Here is a 20050-nt window from a genome sequence, read left to right as displayed (position 1 = left end):
CTCCATTTGGGTATTAAGTGCTGTGTTTAAACTTGATGTAACTCTGGGGTAGATTCAATTGTGATCCAGGAGGTGGGGAACTTTTGACCTTATTGTGCTCTGTGATTGACAAATGAAGGTACTTTACCTATGTTTGGAAAATAATCTCCATTTGAGAAGAGGGGTTTTGTGGTGGACCAAATGAAGGTATAGCCTAGGGGTGGAGTAGTATTTAGAACTGGGACTTTGTAATTGATTGAATGATTGGAAGATCCTGGGGTGGGGTAGTACTTGGAGATTATTTAATCACACTTAGTAAATGCTGTATTTTGAATGATGTCATGTTTTGATCTTCTCTGTTCTTGGTTTGTCACTGAATAAAATAGAGAGCACCTATGCTGGTATTTTGAACCTGGGAAGTTGCCTTTGCTTGATATCACATTACACTCCCCCGAAGCCGCACTCATCATCTGCACTCGGTGTCCACACGCTGGGTCTTACACAGATAGAGAACTATAATCTCCGGCTGGGGGGGGGGGAGGGGAGAAAGGGGCCTCCATTCTCTATAACCCAACCAGACAGCGTTTGTAAAGCTCCAGGGCTGCCTGTACGAGACACCCAGACCCTGTGGAGAGACCAGGGCTATCTCAGACTCCTGGCACAAGAATTAAACAGAAAGAAAGCATTTCATGGAACAACAGCATTTAAATACATGGCTCTGGGCCCAGAAACTAAAATATGTTTTCAGTATTACATTTTTGTAGCAAACAAAGCAAGAACTACCCATCGAGGCTGCACTGCCTGAAGAGATGAGCCAGGGGCAGCCTTCTGCAGAGGTGATAGCTGGGATCTGGCTCACCGTCGAGGTTAGGAGAAGCCCTTCTCTAGGACAGTCCGGCCTGCCCTTGCCAGTTCCCACACTGTAGACATCCTGGACTTTAATTTGTGTGATGCCCCACACAACTGGCTACTGAGTTTTCCCAAAGTCTAGCCCCTCGGCCTCTTCCATCCAGCTCCTTCTCTCTTTTGCCCCAGCCTGGACCTTCCTAACTGTCCAGACCCTTCTCTCTCCAATCTGTCGTTTTCTGCACAGCTGCTCAAGGGCCATTTCTAAAGCATGACTGAACACTAATCTTACCAAGAAGTGCCACTAGGAACAAACACAAGCCCCTGGGCACTTACAGCCCTTGCTAGCCTGGCCCTGGTCTACCTCCCATTCCAGGCTGACTACATGTTGCTGCCCTTCCCAAGTTCTGGCTTCTCAGCCTGGCTGCTGTTCCTAAATGTGATGATTCATCTTCCACCTCCAGGCCTTTGCACATGCAGGCTGTCCTCCTCTCGTTCTTTCTCTTGTGCTATACACTCCAGCCAAATTGCACTGCCTGCCCGCCCCCTGAACACAGCCTGGCGAACCAGCCGTGCCCTCAGCTGTGTGTGAAGCTATCAAGGACCCTCTGCCACCTGCCTAGGACTACAACTTCACAGTTTGCCACTATCCCCCTTGGTCTCCCCTCGCCCACAACCATGCCCCAAAGTCCCCTAAGAGGGACAAAAATCACCCATCTGCGGGAACCTAGACAGAGGCTTCTGGATTACCCATCGGCCAGATGTCTGAGGCAGCCCGTGCTTCTGGGCATCCCCTCCGAGCAGCTCATCAGTGGCCCTAAGAGGCCCAGAGGGGGTGGGTGGGGAGCACACTTTTTCTGCAGGCAGACAGCCCTGGGCATTGGGCGATAAGCCCCATTCCATGCATGTCCTGCTCACCTCTGGTGGGACATACTGCTCCATCGCTGTGGCAACGGTGGCACAGCAGATCCAGAGTAACACCAGCACTGAGAGCACGAGGGTGATGGTGACGATCCAGCCGGAATTCCTGACAAACAGCAGAGGAGGCACATGAGAAGTGCAGCAGCAGAGGGACTCTTCCTAGCCAAGAGCAGACCCAGCCTGGCTGTGTAGTTGGCCCAACAGGTGCTGCAGCCTCAGAGTGTGGGAGGTGGGGCTGAGACCAGGGCTATGTCAGGCTCCTGTCCTGGCCACGGTGACACGTCTGATGTCTGGGAGGCTCAGGAAGGAGGCCCTGTGCCACCATCAGAAGGTAAGTGCGTGTTGAGTGGGGGCTAGCTCGCTCTGGGCACCCAGATCTTCAGGGCCCACCCAGGGGCTAGGCTTAGTCACTGACTGCTGACTGAAGCTCAGGAGACACAAGGCCACCGTCTGTCTGAGCCTGAGAAGGAAGGGAAAGGGGCACGTGGTGGGGACTGCTTAGTGGGCTGGGCCTTCTGTTGTTTCCAAGGAAACAAATCATTTCACACAGTAAAGAAATGTATGTGATGCTGCACTTCTGCAGTAGCACTACTGCCAGAAAAAAGTGAGGAGGCCGAAGCATGCAGGTGTAACTGATGAAATGTGTCTTAAGAGTGGCAAGCATCACTGCTGAAAAGGAATCCTCTGGGGAATCCTTTCAAATGACACACCCTCTGGTAATGCGGAAACATTATCTTCTTGGCCTCTTTAGTATATTAGCTTTTAAAGAAACCAAAACAACCCTAAAAATAAGGGGAAATACTGAGAAACATAGGGGGAAATGGCTTGACTGTTAAAACAGCTTAAAAATGAATATCCCTGAGACCCAAAGCAGAGAATGTTTCTAGAAAGATAAATAAATTAGAAATACATACAGAGAGAGGCATTTAAAAAAGCTGTCACTTTCTCCATCTTCAAAATAGCCTCTGGGGGCTTGGGAGCCTGCTGGCTGTGGATCTGCTGAAACACCAAGGCGTAAGTCACGTAAGACTCCATCACTGGCCAATGTTCACAAGCCTGAGGATCCGGATTTGGATCCCTATTGTCACTGATTTGCTGTGTGACCCTAGGCAAGTCCCCTCCCCTCTCTGTGCCTCACTTTCCTCACCTGGAAAATGAAAGGTTGGGGCAAAGGACCTTGGCAGTCCCTTTGGAGAGGCACCTGCAGGAGCTTCTTCCCAAAAGCCCCCAGTGTGTATGCATGAGCAAATGGGACATGAAGGCCTCATGAAGAACCAACATCTTTCCAGCAAATGAGAAACCCCATGCAGCAGAAGCCCCCTGGCCTGCTGCCTCGTCTGCTGGGGATGGGATTCTGGCTCCCTGCAGCCCACTAGAACCCGAGGAAGAAGGTACCCCCTGCCTCCTGCCCCCACCCAGTTCCCCTATTCCAGGGGAAAATGTGAAGTTAAGAAATTTTCTTTTTGCTCTAGAGAAGCTAAGAACCGGCAAATGTGGATAAAAGTGAACTTTGGCAAGTCAGACTGATTTCTCAGCACCTAGCAGGGAAGGAGGCAGCTGTGGGAGCTTTGCTCTAGTGTTGTGAGTCACGGCTTTACCTTCAGGCTTTGCTGGGGAGTTGTACCGTGTTTCCCCGATAATAAGCCACTGTCTTATTAAATTTTTTTGGACAGAAAAACACCAGAGGGCTTATTTTCAGAGGAGGGCTTATTTTAATGAACATTGATAGCAATTTTAATAAACAGGTAAATGTGAACAAAAAAATGTACCTTTATTCAATAATGAATTCAATTAAGAACAGGATGATGCACTCACTGCTGCAGCTCTGATTGGATGTAGCTTGGAGCGCGGCGTGGGTTTCACTGGGGGGGGGGGGGAGGGAGGGTGCATACAGGGGGTACCGTAATGTAGCGTGTAGCGCAGGGGATCATCTTCACTACAGTAGCAATCTCAATAGGGCTTATTTTCGGGGGAGGGCTTATTTTAGAGGAATCTTACACAGTAAGTGGAGGGCTTATTTTCGGGATAGGTCTTATTATTGGGGAAACACGGTAAAGCCCAGCTTAGACACAAATGCAAGATCTGGGCCTTATCCCTCCATTAAGGCAGATAATCTACTGTCAATGTTTTTATGCCAATCTTGAAATCAAACTTACAGGCCATTTTCTTTAAAGGTGCGTTTTTCCCATGTGGAGAATGATCCCGATCCACCTGGGCGGGATACTGAATTTCTGGTTTGGACTGAAAGAGAATCAAAGGGACAGTAAGCAGCCTGTTGACCAAAGCCCATTCAGGAACAAGTTAACACTTGCTGTCTCCACAAACTGTCACACGGGCACAATGGCACTGGAGATGACTCAGAAATGGAAACACACCAGCCATAACCCTGACCCTTCACTGAAGCCTCCATCCAGCTGCCTCCCAAAGAGATCACAATGGCACTACCACTAGTCTGGGGTAAATCATGGTGAACCACATGCAATTTCACCCGGCCAGAGCATCACAGGGACAGCCACACCGGCCGGCTATCACAGCTGAGTGAATGGTGAGCAGGCCTGCTGCTTCCTGGCGCTCTTGCCTTCCCTCGGCACAGTGGGAAGGGCGCAGGCACGGAGCCAGTGGACAGACCTGAATTCCAATTCTGCCTCTACTCCTTATGACCAAGGGGATCTTGGCTTTGTTTCATCTGTAAAACCACAGCGACTAGACAACCCCCAAAGTCTTTTCTGTACTGTGGCAGCTCTTTACTAGCAGCTGGGTCTGCCAATCTACACCATAATCAACACAGACCTGGGCCGGTAAGATCCTGCTCAAACAGGTGGCAGCAACATCTACACAAAATTAACTGTAGCCGTGGCTTTCAGACCTTTTACTGAAATTGTAAGAATATGTTCTATCACTAATCCAGAGTTTGCAAATGAAAAGAACAGAAGAAACAACAAAGCCTAGACTGGAACAAAATACCCATCTTAATCTTACAGCCAGTCCCTCATAATGACAGAATGGTCACTTCATTTATCCCGTTATTTCTCAGACACACTGAAAAATCAGTGGGTTGGTCATGGAGGTTACTTGTCTACAAGGCTGCCTGAAATAATAAAATGCAAAGTCAAGCCCTCTCTATGAATTTCTTATCCAAGTTCAGATCAGATCAAATCATTGCGTGCCTTAGGGTGGGCTTCTCCGCTCCAGGGCCCATTATCATTAGTCGAGGTAAGAATTAAAATGCTTGTACTGACAGAACCTCAAACTGAAGCAGCTGATTTTATTTGATCAAAATCCCTACCAAGGTGTTTACAGGCAGATGCTGAAAACTACTTGGAGCTATTCAATAGGAAGTAGCTTTGAGATCATTTCAAGCAGAATTGCAGGGAAAGGGGTGCAGAGGATTTACTCCAGGGAATCCACTAACTTCCAAGTTCCTCTCTAGCACTCAGCTCTTACAGTTCTTAAACAAGTGCCGGCTACTGCAGTCCAGAGTCACGCTCTCACCTGGAAGATGACAATCTTCCCATCATCGGCCTGAAGATAGAAAGTCCATGAAGAGGTTATGAAGCTCTGTGCTGAGTCCATCACGTCACTCCAGAATGATCTCACTAGCGTCAAAGGGAAAAGCAGATGCATTCTGGGCATCAGAGACATGAGCTGTAAGGAGACACCAATTCTGAAACACCGGCTATTTTTCAAATATATACATAGACACAAAAACATCAAAACCATTGTTGAAGTGTTCGAGTCTTTGTTATGTGACTTTCTGTGACTCACTCGCAGCCAATCTGGTGGCTGAAGCCCTCCCTGAAATATCAGCAGAGCTTGTTTTCCATTGGGATAGAGGGTCAACGCCACATCACAGTGAGGCATCAGAGCAGCACTCAACTGGAGGGAGACAGTTGTTTTTTATAAAAATTAACTGTATATGCAATTCTTCAGTATGGACATAGGCTTAATTTCCTCTATTTTTTCCCATAGCTTCTCAGTTATTGTCTCCCCCCTTCCCCCAAACAGAACACAAAACATGGACAGGCGATGGTGGGCAACAACAAAAATGAGACATAATTTCATTTCTATATATACTTTATGGTTCACCAAGGGCATTCCTGCTATCTACACTGAGGAGAGTCTAGAGCTAAATTCCATCTGAGTAATCTTTAATTCTAGATCATCCCTCCTTGACCTAAACTGTTAAGAACCTAGCAGGCAAGACAAACAACTTTCCAGGGAATCCTACACCTGCCGTGCCTACCTCACTGGGGTGCAGTGAGCGGCTTCGTTGCCAGACTAAATGTTGCTTCAGACCTGGTTTCAAGACTCATACTTGGTCTGCTCCCCTTGCTCTGAACGTACGCCCATCCATATTCTCCCTAAGATGGGATGCTAAGAACTAGGCATAATTTCCTAGATGTGGCATGGGATGGTGGGCCTTTATACTGCCTAATTTGGGACATTTCTATTAATATTTAGATATTAAATTTATCTCAAAACATTTAATCATTTATCTTCATTTTGTAATTGTGACTTTTTCTATTAGCGTAAGATCAAATGATTATTTGTTGAGTAGTTCTGCTACTTAGTCTTGAAGTGCACTACAATCCCCAGGCCTCTTCCCCATCTCAGAATCGATCTTTCTATCTACCCCTAGTAAGTGCCAACATAGCAAAGTTGGCCATTGTTCTGGCCTGCTGGGATCTTTTTCAAGCCTGAGACTCTGCTATCTGACAAATGCACCCCCCTTCCCATTTGCTCATACCTGAATATTACTTAGTGGGACTAAGTAGGGCTAGCACCCCTCAAAAACACTGCTGTCAGAAAGGGAGGGAGGGAAGGCCACGTGCTTACATGTTCTTGTCTCAACTCGGCGAATGGCAGCTGACTCTGGCAGCCCAGATGGCAAGCGTACTGTTCACCAGGCTGGGAGTATGCCTCTGTGCAAGCTGAGAGAGAGAGAGCGAGAGCTGGGCTTTAGGGAAGTGTGTAGGGCTCCATCTGCAGCGCACCACATCAGAATGTGGTCCAGCCTTGGGCAGGGCCACTGGGTTATTTTTGTTAAGCCCCACATTTCAATCAACAAGCACCGATTAAGTGGTTTCCATGGACCAGCAGGAAGAGAACAAGTCTATCAGTGAGGCTGGAGGAAGCTTCTTCTCTAAAGCCTCAGCTGCTCCCCTAACAGGCAGCAACAGCAGCAGCTCTATGCAGCTCACTGGGGTCTGGAGCTGATCAATCAGAATGCACATCGAAGTGCTTTGAAAACTCTCCAATGCTATGCTGATGCAAGCTGATGATAATAATAATCACAGAAAAAAGGTATTTATACTACAGAACTGCTCCCCAGCTCATGTGTCAGCAGCCCTTCATAACTTACACAGTGCTTTCTTCGGTCAGAACAAATATACAAGTTAAGTGGAGTGAGTGCTGTTTTAGTAGAGAAGAGTCGTGGACCGGGTCAGGAGAGACAACCTTCAGATCTGAACCACGACCCTGACACTAATTGGACCTGGGTTTTTTCACTGCAAAATGGGGTCTATAACATTTGCAATAACCAGTGCAAGGTTTTTATGAACAAGATGCTTTATGAGCTTTAAAAATAGTTTTGCAATGACCTGGCCAAGGTCATTCATTTGGCTAGTCTGTAGCCAACTCAGGACTCAGCCCCAGCTTTTGTCTCTATCAGCCTGGGCCTTTTTTAAGGCCCCACAAAAAACACATCAGTGTTCCTCACCAGGATCCGGCCCTGGACTGGGACATTGTTAACACACCATTTACTGTAGAAATGCAGAATTTACAAAGAGAACCAAAAAAAGGGATTTATAAAAAATTCAAAATAAAACAATTAAGTTAGACATTCAACTGAGAAAATTAGGGCACATTTTTAAAGGTTTATAGATCATAATTTTTCTAAGCTGGTGATAAGAAGTATACTCAGAATAAAACTGAATGGGCGGCTAGGTGGCACAGTGAATAGAGCAAAGGCCCTGGAGTCAGGAAGACCTGAGTTCAAATCTGACCTCAGACACTTAACACTAGCTGTGTGACCCTGGGCAAGTCACTTAACCCCAATTACCCTGCCTCCCCCCTCCAAAAATAGAAAAGTGAAAATGAAGTCTACTGGAAGATGTATGTATAACAGACAGAATCCTTTTATTTTGTCATTAAACAAGATTCTTTTTCCTGACACAATTTTGGGGCACGGAGGATGATGTGAACAGACCAAGGTTACAATATCACCTTAAAAAAGTTAATTCACTGACACTGTCTCTGATTACATTATGCCTTGTTATATTTTTTTCAGCAAACTCTAAGATTAGTGATTTAACTGATGAAAGAACTCAATTTCTCTACTTCCTGGAATGACCCACAAAGAATACACTATTTAATATTTAGTCAATGGCCTGATTCAGCAAAACTCACCAGTCAGTGCCAACCAACCTATGCCTGAAAAATCTTAGAGAGGAAAATTATACCATCTAAGAAGATGTGGTGATGAATTAGGAGTGCAGTAATTGCCGCTTCATTTGGTTAAGCCAAATGGTTGGTAAAAATAAAGGCATCCAAACTACAGTACAAAGCCAACATTGTCCCAGAAATGAGATGGAATTACAGAAACCCCAGCAATCTGGCAGTTATAAGCAGCAGCTACAGAAACTCTGTGACAACTGCAAAGTATACATAAGACTATTTAATAGAAGATGCTAGGGATTCTTTAAATAAACAAATATAACAAAGAAAAAAAGATATAAAATGTCATTAGCATATCATCTTACCAGATTCACACTCCAATTTGGTCCGATTTAAGTCAATTCCATCATCCACAAACTGACAAATTGAAAACAGCCTGCAGCCTCTCTGGCAGGCATACAACTCCTCTTCCTATGGAGTTAGAAGACCAGAGGAGATTACCAAAAGGCCAACATTATCCCCGGAAAAGAAGGCTAAAAAGAAAGCAAAGTTAGTAGCATCTGCTATGAAGTCTTTACTGGAAGGTATTTTACTGAAAGAAAAAAACGATGACTTGGGGGCAGCACCATGATGCCCACACTGCCTGCAGAGGCCTTTCTGGCTCACTTCTGAAGCTGATGATGGTTAAACAAATAAATCATTCCTTTTCCTTTCCATCTTCTATGGTTCGTATATCTGGTAATACTGCTATTTAAAGGGGGCATTCCAAGGAACAAGGAAAAGTCTTAGGCCAACAGGAGGTGGCCTTCTGCCCTCAAAACTAGTACTGATGATGCTGGGCACACCAAGCTGTGCTGAAGAACTCATCAGCATCCTTTCCCATGTGGTACATGGTGTCACTAAAGCCCGGAAAAAGCAGAACCTCTAACAATGGACAACATACAAGGAAAGATTCAGATTTCACATGAGTCTAAATACAGGCCACAGTCCTAATGTGGGGTCTCCTTGGAAAGAATGCCTGTGTGTGGGTATAAAAAGTAACACCAAAATTACAGGCCAATACCTAAGTTTCACACAAGTTAGATTTCGGGTGGGAAACACAAAGCATATATTTGAACTAACACTTGGTTAAAAAAAGTTCACATTAATCAAAGTATTTCAGTTATCAGACACCTGCAGATAGGAATTTGAGGGAAGAGGAAGATCCCTTGAAGACTGCTAGATAACCTTATTTTCACATCCTGGACCATGCAAATCGCCTAATTGTTCTAACTCCGAGGTTCCCTCTTCAAGGTAGAAAGTGGATCTGAGGGGATTGACTTCAAGGTCTGAAGGGATTCTGACAATAAGGCACATACAATATTGGTAACAAACTCACGCAAAAACCAAAGCTCCCCCACTCCCTGTTTGCTCCACTGTGTGCAAAGTGGCAGCAGGCCCCCAGTAAGGAAGGAGATGGATGTGCACACACCAGTTAGTTACCTAAGACAGCAAAGTTTTAGGCATTTCTTCTGGGCAGAAGGACTGGTGACTTCATGGAAGAGCAACAGCCAGTAAAGAGAAGGCTGCGATCCCCAGGGCACGGCTCTAAAGGCCTTAATTCTAATGCCTTCAACTGAGGGGACGTGGCACACAGTAGGGCTCCCCCCTGCAGGAGGCACGTGGCATGGAAATGACCTTCCCTCTGTAGCAGTGCTGTCAGCACTGTAGCTTGCCTCCTGTGAGGCGGCTTGCCTGCCTGCACTGTTTTGGGAACATTGCGTACTGCATCTTCAAAGGCAGACGAGCTTTAGAGAATCTTTCAAAATGGATTTTCTTTTGGTAACAGGCCAACCCAATAAACTAGTGCACAGGTGGGAGGGGACAGACCATTTCGAAGGTCATTCCTGATTCTAAAATCCAATGTCTTGCCCTATTTTATAAGTTCTATCACCTTCTAGATACCATTTAACTGTACCTAGAATGACCAGCAGAAGTTCATAGATGCCTCCTTTGATCTGTCCAGCACAGTCTAAGGGCAAAAACCGCTGCTTCAAACGGAACAGGATTCTTGTGCTAAAGGAGTGAGCCTTCACCCTGCAAGGCAAGAACTTCTGTACTCACAGTCGGATGCTGCATGTGCCCGTAAACCCTGCCACACGCTCTTCACTCTTTTGGTGTTCAACAGTGCTAATGTGAAAATGCCAAACTGATTTCAATTCAACAAACGATTATTAAATGCCTACAATATACGATGCTTGGTGCTAGGCTTTAGGCATACAAAGACAAAAATGTGGGAAATAGTTCGGGCTTTCTTTAAAAAGTCTACAGGGTGGGAAGGATGGCAGAAGAGAAAATAAATGTATGTATGTACAGAGAGATGGGGGTGGGGGGAGTAGACTATATGTACAGAGATAAACAAGCACGTGGTACTTTTAAGTAAGGGAGAACAGCATTAACAATGTAGGATGGGGAGGAATCAGGAAGGTACACAAGACTAAGTCTTGAAGGACAATAATTTTGAGAGCTAGAGGTAAGGAAGGAGTGAATTCCAGTCATGAGAGACCAAGTGAATTTGGGAAATAGATAATAAGTCAGGTCTGATAAAAAAAACATTAGGGGAAATAATATGAGAGAAAGCTGGAGAAGCAGGCTGAAAGTCATTTTGAAGAAGGCCAAGAACACCAGGTTGAATATCAGAAAACTTGCTCTATAAAACCTACCCAATGGGTACCAACCCTGTGTATTATTCTTGCCATCTATATTTGATCCAGACAGGTTATGTAACTATACACGAGGAAAGTTAAAAGGAAAAAATTCAAAAAAGCCTAGTCTCATCCTTCAGTCTATCTGTTCTCCAGTTCACCCTCTCTACCCAGCTGCCCAAAGCACTTGGCTAACTATGTCAACCCTCCCCCCACCCCCACATCTGAGAATCTTTGGTGGCTTCCAAATGCCTCTCACATCAAACTCTGCTTAACATTCAAAGCCTCCGCTGGGAGGTTCCAGCACACTGGCCTACGGTGCCAGTTTCTAGACTCGTTGCACACAAATGCCCCTTATATGCTCTGCATATCCCCACAACCCAGCCCCCTTGAAGGCCTCAATGTCTTTGTACACTCATCCCCTTACTTCTATCTCCAGAACCCTTAGCGTCCCTTCCAGGGTCAGCTGAGGCATTTGCCATTAACTCCCCCAGCTCTTTTGCTTCCCAATGATGGGGTGCTTGGACCCCAATTCCAAGATTTCTCCCTAACTTCAAAACACTATTCCTGACAGTTTTCTCCCCAGCTCCAGAACACTCTGCCTAGTAATAACTCGAGTGGGCCCCTGTAAGACAAACTACCTTTCCCTATCACAAGAACAAGATGATTTCTGAAGGAATTCTCTTGTAAAAATAGGACTATATCTTGTAACCACAGAATTATCATGTATTGATTTCCAAAGTATCATGTTCAATCCAGAGGTCAAACTATAGACATCAACTCTCAAAGCTACCTTGCTACAGAAATAACAGACCAAAAATACACCCTGTAGAAACCCCTTCCCTTGGTTTTCAGCAGTGAATGACACCTGTGACCAAGGTTGTAAGATATCACCTAATCAGCATTATCTACCAGATAATCTACTGCTTTTCCTATATAAACTTCAGCATCATTCCAGTTATGTGGAACGGTTCCTTAAAAAGCTCTGCCCACCACATTAGCGTCACAATAAACCTCTGCACCCTGACTTAAAGAACATTTGAATCTGTGAATTCATTTCAGAAGACCCTCTCCTGTACTCCAGTCTTTGAAGGGTCCCTGAACCCTTAAACTGCATCACCTCCTCAATCAGAATGCAAGCTCCTTGAGGGCAATGACTCTTTATGGGCATATATATATATATAAGTGCTTAATAAATGTCTGTTAAATGGAATAGAAGAAGGCAAAAATACCCTACATGCTTTCAACCAAAAATTAAAAGTACTTAGCCTTTTCTCCATGTTTGAATTGTTGAAATTAGGAAGGAACCGTAGAATAGTTAAACCCCCCAAGGATCTGGCATGAGAAGACCTGGGTTGAATCCCATTCTGGCTACAATGGCTGTGCAGCTTTGAGGCGATCACTTCCTCTCTACTCTAAACCCAATCAGATGCCCAGCTCTCACTCAATCCCAGAAGCCATTTGTTTGTGCATTGAGTCTCTAAAGACATGCTTCAGGGAATGGCATTGGCACTGGCCCACAAGCTATCTGAGGGCAGGAGCAGGTTGGCAGCTCCCAGGGAGCTCTGGATGAGCAGCACAGGGACCCTTTTACCCAACGCGGGTCCCAAAGACAGGCAGTGTATGCGTGTCAGCTCTGTAACCATGCCCTCATGCTGCCTTTTGAGGTCTGCTTAGCATAGACATTGTTGCTCAGCCCTTTCAGGCATGACCCCATTTGGGGTTTTCTTGGCAGAGACACTGAAGTGGTTTGCCATTTCCTTCTCTAGCTCATTTTACTGATAGGAACTAAGGCAAACAAGACTCAGAAGGAGGCGTCTTCCTGACTTCAGGCCTGGCATTGTGTCCACCGTGACGCCGAGTTGCCCCTGCTTGGCACAGAGTAGGCCCTTAATCAATGCTTGTTGACTGACAATTCCCTTTCTTATCAGAGGTTTTGATGGCCAGGCCTATTTAGTTAATCAATAAATATGTAAGCACCTGCCAAGCATTGCTAAGTGCTGGGGATACCAAAAAAAAGGCAAGACAGTGCCAGTCCTGAAGGAGCTTATACTCGAGTGGGGACCAATGCACAAACGAGCCCCGCGCTCACTAAGCAGAAAATAACTAACGGAGGAAGGCACTACAGCGCATAGGGAGCAGGAAGGCTCCAGGCACGGGGGACAGCCTGAGAAAAAGCCTGGACTGAGACACTGGCAGAGCCACCAGGATGCAGAGAAGCGAGGTGTTAGCAGAATGGAAGGCAGGAGGGAGTGAGGCTGTGAAGGGCTCTGGAGGCTAAACAGAGGATGCATCAGTCCTGTGCTTTGGGATAGTGTCTTTAGTGGCTGAAGGGAGGAGGGATTGGAGTGGGCAAAGACTTAAGGCCAGCAGACTCCCCAGCAGCTGGTGCAGTAGTCCAGAGTTGGGGAAAGGAGAGAAAGGAGGAGTGTGGGAGAGATGCTGCAGAGGTGAAAGTGCTGGGCCTCGGCAACAGCTCAGAGGGGCCTGTGTGTGTCAGGGAGGAGTCTGTCCGGCCGCCTTCGGGGTCTGGGAGAGCTTGTGAGGGAGGGTGCATTGCCCTACGATGCCAGATGTCCAGAATCCTCCTCCCTATTCTGTCCCTGACTGGTTATGGAGGGAAGAAAGGGAATAAGCCTTTACGGATCTCCTGCTACGGGCCCAGAACTACATCAAGGGCTTGATATCATTTGATCCTCACAAGCCAGAGAGGCAGGTGCTATTGTCATTCCCATTTCAAAACTGAAATCGAGTAACTTGCCCTGGGTACACGGCTAGGAAGCCTCTACCACCCAGTACCACCTGGCTGCCCCCTGAACCAATCACCAAGGCTTTATTCAACCCCTCCCCGGGCCCAAAGACCACAGAAGCTTGGCTCTGTAAAAGGAAGGGAATAGGGCAGTGAATGCCATGGTGCCTCCAGGAAGGGTGGGCTCCTGTGCAATGGGCCCAGCATGGTGGGTGGGGGTCTGCACCTCTGCAGAGAGGCTATTCACCCCTTCTTTACTCTTCTTCCCCATGACTTTGTCCTCACTTTATACTTGGCTTCCCAAACAAGACCCAAGCCTGGCTCCTCAAGGGCAGGAATTGTCTTGCCTGCCTGTCACCACCTCTCCTGGCAGGGGGCGGCATGTGCTGGATGCCCTGTTAGGTGCTAAGGACACAAGGACAGTACTGAAAAGTTCCCAGGGTTTTCAGATGCAGGCTGCAGGCCAGAGTCTCTCGGATCTTCCTCCTGTGCCTATCATTCCATCTCAGAGCCCCCACATCCCTGACAACTCCTTGAGAATCCTGGGATTGATTCTGATTTGTGACAACTCTTAACCTGGGCCCTAGTTTCTTCTGTAAATAAAGCAGCACCAATGTGCTGGCCTTCTTAACTGACAGGGCTGCTCCTGGAAAACCACACTGCATGACCGGATTATCAGGATACAGAACACAACCCTCAACACCCGAACCAGAACTCCCTCCAGAGGCCCCACACCGGCCATCGCCACCTGGCAGCTCTGAGTAAGCAAAGGATGAGCGCAGGGAGCAAGGGTGGGGCTGTGGGAAGGATGCTGACCCAGCAGGAGATGCCCTGGGAAGAGAAGGGAGTAGAGAAAAAAGTGTAGCAACAGGCCAGCCAGATGGGGCAGGGGCAGGGGGCCAGCCAGGCAGAAGTCTGGGGTCAGGCGCTGGGCCTTGGGGTAACCCGGATTGCACGGTACCCAGACACAGAGGCAGGTGGGGCCCCGGTGCCAGGGGCGGGGGAGATGCGGGGGGCTCTGGGGCTCCGGGTGGGGCGCCCTCCCACCTCCAGGTTAAACCAGGACACGGGGGGGAGGGGGACCCCGAGCGTCAAGGTGAGGAGACCACCAGGGCGGGCAAGAGGGAAAGGAGTGGGAGGAGCAAAAGGAAAAGGGGGAGGGCAGCAGACAAACAAGGGGGGGACACTGGGGGGCCAAGAAAGAGGCAGACACGGAGAAAGAGAAGACAAAGGGGAAGGGGACAAAAAAGGGGAGAGGGAGACGCTAGGGAGTGAGGGGAGCAGGGCGAGGAAGGAGGGAAGACAAGGGGAGGAGCCAAAGAGGGAGGGGGGACCCCAGGAGGAGGTGATGCAGGACAACAAGGGGGGAGGGGATGTGCCCAGGGGAGGACAAGGAGCAAGAATGGGGATGCACACAGGGGAGGGGGGGGGAGCGGAAGAGGTCGGGGAGGGGGGGGCGGGAGCGGAGGGGGGCCCCGCGGGGGAGGGGGAGGAGGGGCCCGCGGGGAGGGGGTGCCCAGGGGCAGGGCTTACCTTGGGGTAGGTGTGCAGGGGGTAGGTCAGCTGGCAGGCTCGGTGGCAGGACGCCGTGTCGCCCAGCACCGAGTCGAAGGCCTCGGCCGAGGCGGCCCCGGCGGCCTGGGGCAGGCCCAGCGCCGCGGCCAGCAGCAGGGGGAGCAGCGAGAGCGGAGGCCCCGGGAGCCGCAGGGTCCCGGTCCGGGCCCGGGGCGCCCCCAGCGCCGCCATCTTGTCTCGTCCCTTCTGTCTCCGCGGCCGCTGCCTCCACCTCCTCCGAAAGTGGCTGTTTTCCTTCCTCCTCCTCCTCCTCCTCCTCCTTCTTCTCCCCGCCTCCTTCCGGTACCGCGGCCGCTTCCGCCTCCGCCGCCCCGCCCTCCGGGACCTCCCAGTAACTGCGACCTCCGCCTCCTCCTTCCTAACGATCTTCCCAGACCGGCCAGGCTCGCGAGATCTACCAGCCGAGGTCGCCTGCCGGGGCACGCTGGGCAATGGAGTCCGCTCCGCCTTCGGCGGCCGGGGGAAGGCGGAGCCTCCGGCCTGGGCGGAACTACAGGGCCCGGCAGGAAGCTCGACCATCTTGCTTCCGGGGTTGGCATAGGCGCAGTCCGAGGAGAGCGAAGACTCCCGGAGGCAGTGGCCGGCCAGCGCGCCAGAACCGTTTCTCGGGTGGGTCGGCCTGAGCTCTGGCAGACCCTCGGGCGGCCCCGTCATTTCCCGAGGAGGTGGAAGGGGAGGGCAGGCGGCTTTAAGAGACCGGACGCTCCCGGATCCTGGACGGGGAAAGGCGGGCCTGAGGAAGGTCAGTGGGGCCCTCAGCGCCGTGAATGATTGGCTGTCGGTTGCGCAGAACCTTTGACTTCCACAAGTGATTGGTCGCCCGTTGCTAGGACCCCTTCGCTTCCACAGGTGATTGGCTACTCGTTGTTAGCATGGTTGTCTGTCTCTTACTAGGGGTTACTGGAATTCCAGAGGGTTTGGCTGCTGGTTGCTAGGGTCTCCTGACTTCCAGTCCTTGGTTCCCAGTTGGGGGTAGGGAGGGGTGTTTGGCAGCTCTTGGCCAGAAACCCCCAATACTCTGAATTGCTGAGGGAGCCCCTCTAACAGTAACAGAGTCTCGTTTAGCGCTTTAAGGTTTGCAGAGCGTCTTGCAAGTATTATCTAGTTTGGAGAAGCGTGTCCTGGCCGGGCCGGGGTTGGCAGACGCCTCCCATCGGACCGTCAGCTGCTGATGCAGAAGCCATAAACAGTGCCCCCCGGCCTCCCCCAGGGCGATCAGACGGCGTGGCTTTGGAGCAGCCACGGAGGTGCTCCCGCCAGAGGGGCCCTCGGGTGCCGCCGACCATCGCCTCTGCACCAGGGACACCTCGGACCCCGGCCGGGAGAAGGGCGTGAAGGGGGAGGAGCGTGGGAAGGCGTGCGCCCACCCACAGGGAGGGCTCTCGGGTGGGAGCCCCGGGCGGTGGCAGCAGCACAACACACCCGGCCTGGGCTTGACGGGGGTGGTGGAAGGGTCAATGGGAGAGGAACGCTGAGGTGGCCCCGGCTGAGGCCTGAGACCCCGAAGGATGAGGCAGAGCCCAGTCCTGGGCGCAGGTGAGCTTGCATGCACTGTCCGGGAGGTGCCTGTGGAATTTCAGGGCCCCCTGTGCCAGAGCGGGAGCGAGCGCTTTGCTTAGAGGCGCAGTGGCACCAACAGGTGTTTGCCCGGGAGGCTCAGGACACAGGGTCCCAGAGCAGACAGGAAGCGTCCTAGAGACGAGGAAGGTCACGCCCCACCACTGTTAGCTCAAACAGCTGATGCTAAACGTTCAGGACATGGAGCATCCCCAGAGGACAGGAGCAGCCTGCCCCAGGCATCAGGAGGGAGTGCAGAGGAGCAGCCTTGCGCAATCTGACACAGCTGGGCTTCCGATGGCAGAGGGTCCGAGTGCTGTCGCTTCTCTGTGGAGCTGGGAGGTAAAATGCTAATGCAGATCGAAATGTTCCTGGTGATGCCGTGGGACAGGAGCAGATGAGCAAACCAGGAACTGATGGAGCTTCACCAAGAGAAAGAAAGAAAGAAAGAAAGAGAAAGAAAAGAAGCATGAAGAACTGAAAAGGGGGTTAAACAGCTGAGGAGGCTGGCCCTCCCCGCCAGGGAGACCTCCAGGGGCATGTATACAGGCCAGGAGCCTGCAGAGGAGGAAATGGAGGCCTCCCGGATCAACCGCCAGCAAGCAGAGTCAGGCCACCAACTTGTATATGTTCTTGTTAGTCTTGTGGCAAACAAAGATGGAAAAACTCTCGTTTGCTTTTCTTACTGTCTGTCTTTGAGATAAATTTCGTAAAAACAAACACACAGAAACTCCAATGTATAATTTGAGCCTTCCAAGGACGGGAAAGTAGTTGCTCCTATCCTCATTCTATGGATGTGGACACAGGCTCAGAGGTGACGTTGCCCAGAAGTGACTTCCTCAAGGGACAAGCAACCAGTAAACATTTTTTGAATGCTTACTATGTGCCAGGCATTGTACTAAGGTCTGAGGATGCAAAGAAAGGCGAAGACATAGTCCTGACCTCAAGGAACTCACAGTTTCGTAGCTAATGTGTCGCCAACTCTGCAAATGAGACACCTTCGGGGTAAATGCTCATAGCCAGCATTTAGATATATAAATGCTTTAAGGTTTGCAAGACACTTTACAAATATGATCTAGCATATGATCTAATAACCCTTTGGGTTGAGTGCTGTCATCCTCCCCATTTTACAGATGAGGAAATCAAGGCAGACACAGATTAAGCGATTTGCCCACTTGGGTGTAGCTACATGGCCAATAAGTTTCTGAATCCAGATTTGAACTCAGGTCTTCCTTATTCCAGGCCCATTGCTCTGTGTACCATGAAACTGATGTGGAGAAGGCCCATTGCAGAAGGTGGGATAGATGAGGAGGGAGAAAATTCTAACACTGGGGGACAGCCAGTAAGGAGACCCAAAGCATAGCGAAGAAATATTTGTGTCAGGATTTGAACTCCAGTCTTACTGGCTCCAAGCCCAGTGCTTCATCTACTATGACTCATCCTGATGGGGTTGAGGTTGTTGTCCAATGTCCTTTGTGAGCTGGTAATGGAAACAGCAGAAGAGCAATGGGCTTGGATCCATTTGCTAGCTGTATGAGCCTAGGGAAGTCAGTTAAACCGCGATGCTTTCATCGGTAAAATGGCATGTTGCTTCTCTACTCGCCACAGCCGGTGCAGTGAGGATTTAATGAGTAAGGGTAGGGCGGTTATCAGGAGGACCTGAAAGACAGACATTCTCAGGGCGGCTAAGTGGCGCAGTGAATAGAGCACTGGCCCTGGAGTCAGGATGACCTAAGTTCAGATCTGGCCTCAGACACTACACACACACACACACACACACACACACACTAGCCATGTGACCTTGGGCAAGTCACTTAACCCCAATTGCCCTCCAAAAAAAAGAAAGACAGACAAACATTGTCATTGGCATGATTAGCGTTCTGCTTGGTGGAGGTGTGAACTGTTATCTAGGTCACGTTAATGAGGTTTAAGGAAGAAGCCTTTGTTCCACCTTTGAAAACTTGCTTCCATGGAAGGTGTGTACTGGACTTGCATGGATTGGCTCAGTCAGGGTAGATCTGACTTGGTAAACCTTCTTCCTGGAGGTAGCTCCTGCATTCTACACACTGGGCCTGCAGTAAGGACAGACCTGAGGTCAAGTCTGGCCTCTGACACTTAGTAGCGGAATGACCTTGGGCAAGTCACTTAACCTCCTTTTGCCTCAGTTTCTTCAACTGTAAAATGGGAATAACAATAACATCTACCTCCCAGCGTCATGGTGAGGATCAAAGGAGGTCTCAGCAGAGTTGCTGGCACATAGTAGGCACTTAACAAATGCACGCTTCCTCCCTTTGTGTAACAGGAATATGGCCCCCGTACCTTCGAGATGGGCTAAGTGAGGGATCACCCTTTGCCAAGTCCAAAGGCGTGCAGCCCTTTCTCAGACCCAGAGCTTGGGAGGGCAGTGATCCCACCAGGCAGTGTGCGCCTCTCTAGGTGCCTCTGACTGAAAGAGCGCTGGCCATAGATTAGGAGGTCTGGGCTCTGCTTCTTCCCTACTGTCTCCTTGGGCGATTCTTTGCCCGCTTGCCACTGGGCTTCCTCGTCTCCCAGAAGGGGGTGGCGATGCCTCTCTTCACACATTGCTCTCATATCTATGTGGTGAGGGTGAATGTGCTACTTCTGTCTTACAGATGGGGAAACTAAGGCTTATGGGGCAGAGTGGCTTGTTCGTAGTTAGGCCACAGTCACAGCAGGGAAGCGTCAGAGCCAGGGCCCTCACACAGGAGTGTTAGCTCAGCCTTAAAACAGGGTAGAAATGGGTCTGATTGAGCTGAGTAGCGACAGGTCATAGGTCTTTATTGTATGTGCACTGCTCTGTTGGTGCCCCTGCTGCTGGACTATCTCTCACCCACTGCCACGCTATCCTTGTTCCATAGGTTTTAGAGGACAGCCCCTTCCTGACTGGCTGGGCTGGAGAACCGGCACTCCCGGAGATGGATAAGTTTGTCATTCGAAAACCTCTGCCTCACAGCAGCCCCCAGAAGAAAGATTCTGGAGAAAAGGTTTACAGACAGGCCACGCTGGAGTCTCTGAAGGTGAGAGGTGGGAGGGGGAAGAGGCTGGGGAGCCCTTGCCTGGGTTTCCTCACGCATGGCTGGGGGAAGCCCTTCCCCTCCTGAGAACTAGTCCTGCTGGACATCACTGGGGTGGCCCAGCACCACAGAGCTAACATGGAGCCCGACCCGTTCCTTCTTCCACACTCTTAGGGTCACTGGCATAGCTGCCTCAGGGTCCTCTGGGCTCCCCTTTCTCTCAGCTCCCAGACCAGCCTGCTGCTGGGTCTTGCTGATCCTCCTTCTGTGACATCTCCTGCCTCCCTCCTCTGTCTGCTCTGTGGCTG

At 49.7% G+C, this 20050-nt stretch overlaps 2 protein-coding genes across 5 annotated transcripts in view; one reads left to right on the top strand and one right to left on the bottom strand.

The window, feature by feature from the left end:
• Window positions 1-15804, bottom strand: part of LOC138164958 (transmembrane protein 59-like) — a 24015-nt gene extending 8211 nt beyond the window's left edge. The window contains exons 1-7 of one of the 2 annotated variants that reach the window (XM_069092952.1): window positions 15109-15804; window positions 8508-8613; window positions 6583-6677; window positions 5239-5391; window positions 3903-3987; window positions 2661-2745; window positions 1744-1852 (exon numbers count right to left, since the gene is read on the bottom strand). In XM_069092952.1, the coding sequence (XP_068949053.1) occupies window positions 1744-1852; window positions 2661-2745; window positions 3903-3987; window positions 5239-5391; window positions 6583-6677; window positions 8508-8613; window positions 15109-15804 (1329 nt within the window). The remainder of the gene's footprint in view (window positions 1-1743; window positions 1853-2660; window positions 2746-3902; window positions 3988-5238; window positions 5392-6582; window positions 6678-8507; window positions 8614-15108) is intronic. The other variant, XM_069092953.1, reaches the window with a different exon arrangement.
• LOC138164959 (transcription elongation factor A N-terminal and central domain-containing protein 2-like) overlaps window positions 15761-20050 on the top strand; it is a 31431-nt gene continuing 27141 nt past the window's right edge. Inside the window, exons 1-2 of one of the 3 annotated variants that reach the window (XM_069092956.1) lie at window positions 15761-15892; window positions 19587-19745. In XM_069092956.1, coding sequence (XP_068949057.1) covers window positions 19644-19745 — 102 coding nt within the window. In that variant the 5' untranslated portion in view covers window positions 15761-15892; window positions 19587-19643. Of the gene's footprint in view, window positions 16000-16021; window positions 16687-19586; window positions 19746-20050 lie in introns of those variants that run through there. The other 2 variants (XM_069092955.1, XM_069092957.1) reach the window with 2 other exon arrangements.

This window comes from Petaurus breviceps, unplaced genomic scaffold (genome assembly GCF_028583685.1).
Source record: "Petaurus breviceps papuanus isolate PSGF00001 unplaced genomic scaffold, PetGlider_PUasm1.0 207, whole genome shotgun sequence".
Classification (NCBI taxonomy): domain Eukaryota; kingdom Metazoa; phylum Chordata; class Mammalia; order Diprotodontia; family Petauridae; genus Petaurus; species Petaurus breviceps.
Note: the sequence above shows the minus strand (reverse complement) of the source record. Positions and strands in the feature narration are given on the sequence as shown.